This window comes from Urocitellus parryii, chromosome 5 (assembly GCF_045843805.1).
Source record: "Urocitellus parryii isolate mUroPar1 chromosome 5, mUroPar1.hap1, whole genome shotgun sequence".
Classification (NCBI taxonomy): domain Eukaryota; kingdom Metazoa; phylum Chordata; class Mammalia; order Rodentia; family Sciuridae; genus Urocitellus; species Urocitellus parryii.
Genome location: NC_135535.1, coordinates 19,483,723 through 19,489,722, shown reverse-complemented (window position 1 = coordinate 19,489,722; position 6,000 = coordinate 19,483,723). Strand labels below are relative to the sequence as shown.

At 35.6% G+C, this 6,000-nt stretch overlaps 1 protein-coding gene across 12 annotated transcripts in view; it reads left to right on the top strand.

The window, feature by feature from the left end:
- Nucleotides 1-277: 277 nt before the first annotated feature.
- Nucleotides 278-6,000, top strand: part of Mybpc1 (myosin binding protein C1) — an 81,571-nt gene continuing 75,848 nt past the window's right edge. For 3 of the 12 annotated variants that reach the window (XM_026396787.2, XM_026396777.2, XM_077798526.1), the window contains exon 1: nucleotides 279-454. In XM_026396787.2, the coding sequence (XP_026252572.1) occupies nucleotides 430-454 (25 nt within the window). In that variant the 5' untranslated portion in view covers nucleotides 279-429. Of the gene's footprint in view, nucleotides 455-6,000 lie in introns of all 12 variants that reach the window. The other 9 variants (XM_077798524.1, XM_077798525.1, XM_077798528.1 and 6 more) reach the window with 5 other exon arrangements.

Below are 6,000 nucleotides of genomic sequence, written 5' to 3'. Positions count from 1 at the left end.
GCATATCATGATGTTAATCTATTTTTTTACGGAGCAGCAAGCTTTCTGCACTCCTGAATAGGCACACGCATCTGTCAGATGGCGAGAGAAGAGCAAGAAAGAACACGAGGCTGCAGCTGAATTTAGAAAGTTAGAGGTGTTCTCATCAGCCACATGAGATGGACAGGAGATTCCTTCCAGTAGGCAAGAGAGCAGAGTGCAGACAACAGATGTAAGAAAGGTCCCTGTAGCTGTCAAGTTCCAGCATCCTTGTGCTGAAGAAGGGAGGTGCCAACATGATTGATGTCCAGAGGCAGTATAAAAGCACTGGATTTCTCCCCAACTGCTTGTCACATTGACCTGAACCATCTCTCGACTGCTCTTGGGGTTTCTGTCAACTAGTACTGGAAGGGAAAAAGCTCTTTGGAGAATAACATTTTATTTGTGGCCATGCCAGAACCCACTAAGAAAGAGGGTAAGAGTCATCCGTAAATCTTTTTGCTATACTTTGTATGAAGTGTGTTTATTTAGGTATCTATTTTCAAACAAATATCCAATTTCTTATATAGACTGTAAAATAATAGAATCACTGTGATGCAAGGATAAGATTTTTGTCGAGGCAAAAGACTAGAGGAAAATATAGCAAGAGTGTAATGAATTGAAAAATATCTCATAATGATAGTTTATAAAGGAATATTGACTACAATGGTCAAATGAAATTTATATCACTCACTTGCAAAAGAAAATCTTTTTGTTGTTGTTGTTTGTGCAGGGGATCTTTAAAGTGTAATTTGAGGATGTTAAATGCTCATGGTGAGCACATTATATTTTTAAGCATGTTTTCTTAGCTTTGATCTCAATTTTTTCATCATGTATTTGCATTATGCTGGGGTGGGGGCTTGTAACACTTTTTCAAATAGTTAATAAATTTGACCAAGACTTCAAAAAAGAATTTGTAACATTATTTACAGACTTGTTTTTTTTTTTTTTAATGGAGAGACCTTCAAAATATACAAATGAAGGCATTTTTTTGCTTTTACCAGTTTGTTTTTGTTTTGGAGCTTCATTGTCAAATTCCTGAATGAAAAGAAAAAGTCTTTGAATGTTACAGATTTTGTTCTTTCTGAGTTTTATTACGTATAATTTCAAAGGTAGCCTTTTAAAATAATTAAAGTGAAAATATAAAAATATCTTCATCAGAAAAAAAGTATTTCCTTCCATAAAGTTTTTCTTTTCAATAAAAAGATCAATATTTTAAAATTACTAATTAATAATATAAGTTGGAATTAGTGATTATGAAAATTAATGAAAAACACATCCATCCACCACTCAAATATATTGGCTTTAACTCTTAATTATGTCTTTTAAGATATTATTCATTAAAACTAGTCTTCATTATACTTCCTGAATCTCTCTTTTTCACTTCTGCAAATAAAAGCGCAAGCACACACACTCAAATTAGCAGGAATATAAAAATAATATTTAGCTTTTTCATTTTTAATTATTAAAAAAAATGCATTTAACCATTATTTTGGAGAACCTTGGGAAAGATGCTACATGTTTGAACCCAAAGCTGAAATACTAACCATATTATCAAAAGTCGTTTGAATATATTTTCTTTATATAATTAAGTAACCAGTGCTGACAGGCCTGGTGATCAGTTTACAGGTTGGCCTTACTTAGTGGCGGAGGGCATTGATGGATGAAGTCTTCCACCAGAAATAACCACACCAAATGCATGCATTAATATGGGAACTTAATCCTGACTATCAGTCAGTGAGTCCAACCCCTGCTAAAGTGTCATATTTGTAATGCAAATGATTTACATGTGTATTAAGTGTCCTTTTTAGTTGATCTGTCACTTGACTTGCCTCTTTAAGGTTTACTTGGATGAAGTGCATTCTGTTTCCTCACTGAGGACAGAATATTGTTTTAATCATCCTGAGTAGAGTGGATGAGTTTGCATTTGTGGTTTGAAAGTCCAATTGAAAATGACAAGAAAGCTGAAAAATTAATAAATAAGGTGTCAGTCAGGCTGCAAAGCCTATAAAGCTAATTCAATTGTTGTGACTGCTAGATAAGATGAAGTTTTGTGTTTTGTTTGACAACTCAATCTGATTCATTTTCCCTCTACAGAAAATGAAAGTTTAGAACTGCAAAGAGAAAAATATTTTTTCACTTTAGACATATGTGTATATATAAATTAGCACAGATACTACAGTCTCCTTGACCTTCTTTCACTATAAAAACACTGTTGATATGCTGTGTAGGAGTCCCTCCACCCAGACCAGTAATTTTATACCCTTAGATTCTTTAGTTAGTTTAAATTTGGATGGTGGGAAGTAGGAGGGGAAAAAAAAGTGGGGGGATTACTGATATATTTAAAATTCACTGAGGAAGTACAGAGATTTTTATTGTTAGTGTTCTCTTGTCAGCAGAACTGATTTTTAAAGGAACTATAATTTAAGGAGTTTTTCTTATTGAAATCATTGTCTTTTTCTATCATTGATACCAGAAGACTAAGGAGTGTGGCAGTTGCCAATGTTCTGGTCATGAATAGTACCTTCTCCTAATGGAAATTTCATTTTTATCTGGGTTGCTTTTGTTCCGTGTAAGACTCCCTCTAGAAGACAGCCCCCCAAATTAAACATGCCGTGGAACCAATTCTTCGCAGTCATTTCAGACTCTCTGCAGGTTGCTCCAGTTCATACAGGTCTTCTCACCTCTTCCCTAGCTGGGGAAGGTGTGCCCAGGAAGGACATGGCTGCTTCCTGGAGTCTTGTTAGGACATAAGGGCTGGTTTGGCCCTCGGATGGACTGGCAGGAACTGGCAGTTCTCTCTAAAACACTGAGTTTTCATGTCTTGCTCAGCCATCTCCCAGCCTACAGTGGCCTCATTCTGACTGTCTCATATTGGCTCTTGGGAGATGTGCAACTTTGGACCTTGAGGAGGAAGTCTGATAGAGGTAATTAGTCAACAGTCCTTATTTAGATCCTTAAAAATATTCTAGATGTCTTAGTGACCCTTTTTGACAAAAGAAAGCATTGTTTTTTCCTCTGTGGGCTCAGGATTGAATCTAGGGCCCTATCCATGTTAGGCATGTGCTCTGCCACTTCGTACACCCCCACTCCAGAGAGTATTATTTTTAAGGAGTAGAATACTTCCCCTTGTCCTACTCCCATTGTGTGTGTCTTCTTTGGAGAATTATGTTATTTGAACTATCAGTTACACATAAAAGACCTGTCATACACTTTGAATTCATGAAGAACCAGAGGGCTAGTAAAATTAACTAATTAAGTCCCAAGTTTTCAATTGTTTGAATATTTCAATGAAACCAACACAGGTTTATTAAAATAGGTTGGAAATCATAATCTAGAGCTTACATATTATTATATTATATTATAATTACCATGTATTATTATAATTACATATATTATATTAACAATTAACATATATTATTATAATTAAATTACTATGTATTACCTTTATAATTATATATTATTGTATTATTATATATTTATATTACATATTCATTTTATATTTAGGTTTTTATAGGTGTTCCATATGTGGGACAATGGGACAAATTGGATTTATTTATTCTAATAAAATGCTGAGAGGAGATACAGAAGGAAGCTTCAGATTTGTGTGACTCTCACAGATTGACTTGCTGATGCATTCATTTGTGTGTCAACTATTAAATGTGCACTTATTGTATGTTAGCTGTTGAGATTTCAGAGATGCATAAGAGATGGTATCTAAAGTCCGTTACAGTTAATTTCCTCTGGGTTCTCCTGTGTTAAAAAAAATCACACTATTTGGAAATGTCTCTTCCCAGTCAAAAAGAAATTTTATCAACATAGAAATAGAAAATTGCAATTGCCTTTCTTTCTGGAGGTAGAATCTCTACTAGTTTAAAAAGACTATAAATAGTTTTTCAATCCATAAATATGACTTCCTAAAATTTCATCTCTTGCAGTATGAAATGATTACAACCATGAGCCTGGTTTCTTATCCTCCTGAGATAGCTGTTAGCTGTTAAGATTCTGCAAAATCCAGAAAATTCTCTTCCAAAACACAGAAGTGAGACCTACACATGAACTTTTTTGTGATGTGATATATCCAGTCCCCTTATATTTCACATAGTTGTTGGAAGAATGCCACAGTTCCTCCTTAGCACTAGTGTTTTGTTCAGAACACCTTCGGAGATTCACTAGTTTTCTCATCTTCCATGTAAGATCCCTTCTTAAAAACTCAGACATAGGGCAAAACACAGGTTCATTTATGATTGTCATGTTAAGGGGTCATTCTGCAAGTGTAGGAATCAAGGTCTTGGTGTTATGATTTCAGATCTTTTGTGTGTGTGTGTGTGTGTCAGCACACAGTATCTACCCTATTGATCTTGAATAGGTGGGAACTTGGTAATGGACAACTGTGTGTGTGTGTGTGTGGTGTGTGTGTGTGTGTGTATGTATGTGTGTGTGTGTGTTTTCAGTCCAGAAAAGATTTTCCATTTCTATATCTTTTTTCATTGCTCCCTAGAGATTTCAACAGATTTTAAATTTCTGCTGAGTTCAAAACCCATCTGAAGGTACAGCAGCACCATCACCTCTCACCTATTTGCAAGCATCGCCCAGGGCTTAGTCATAGTCAGAAAAGGAGCCCCGGTGTAGGAAGCCTCCCTCTCATATTTACTTACTCTTTGACCTTCAGTTTTCACCTGCATGACACTATTTGGGGTTATTTCAAGCACCAAAATAAATTTGTCTTTGAAAAGTCATGACATATAAAGAATATTACCTTTACCTCAAATGGAGCAGCAGTAGTTAATCATATATAGGAAATAAAAAGAAAGAACAGGGTGGAGGAATTTTCTTAAGGGCTTCTATTTTCCTCCTAACTTTGAATGGTTCACTAAGGCCAAGTTGAAGACGTGGATGAGGAATAAAGAAGTTATATGAATGAATCCCACAATATGATTTCCTTAAACTGCCCCCCCCCACACACACACACAGACAAAGAAAAACTGCCTTGCTGTCCGGAAGATTCATGGCATGGACTTCAGTTCTCTGTTATAAAGAAGGAATACTCTTCGGCAAATGCACCCACCCTGAAGGGGCTTAATACTTGGCAGAATCATTCTTTTCAGTCGCCTGCTTTTATGACTCTTCATACTGCACCTGTTAGGAAGATAAATAAAGGACTGGCCAATGCTTTCCTCTGTAGCGTCCTAAATATATCGCTTTGAAAAAAAACTTTGGAAAAACAAGTTTGTGTGCTTGATTTTCATTCAGTAGGTCTAAAGTCTACCTCTCGTTCCCAGGCCTTTCAAACAGCAGTGAAGTCAAGGGTAAGGCTCACCAGCTGATCTGAGGGACCCAAGAGAAAGGGAAAAGATGAAGCACTTGTGATCCTTTATTATCTCAATGGCTCACTTCATTTTGGCCATTAGACAAGGCCTGGAAACATTTTCTTTTAGGCTTGTGGGCACACACAATCCATAGTGTTTCCTTATTCTTAGCAATTTCAAAGTCTAATTCTCCAACATTCACATTGGAATGAATTACCCAGGCTGAAGCCTCTTTTTAAAAATGCTTGGGCACAAAAATAAATTAACAAATGGTCTCTTTAAAGATTTAAATGAACATGAAATTATGTTCACTTAAATTATGCATTATTTTAAGAAACAAATGTAATATTTCAAATTTTAGGGATTTGTGATGGGGGGCTCTGTGGAATTGCTGGGGTCCTTTTGGTTTTTATTGTTTGTTTTGTTTCAGCCATAGAAATTATCTTTTTTTTTTTGCCTAAAATACTTATGAATATTCTATTTAAAATGTATTTTGGGGCCTTTATGTAGATCCCTAGAGAAGAATTTTGATTATTATGAATAATTACTATTTTTATCTGCACTCCTCCCTAATTTGTCTGTGAAACCTGTATCAAGTGACATGAAGAACTACCAACAGCCAGTGATTTCTGTAGTAGTTCTAGACCTCATCTCTAGGCATGCTTGGGTGGGT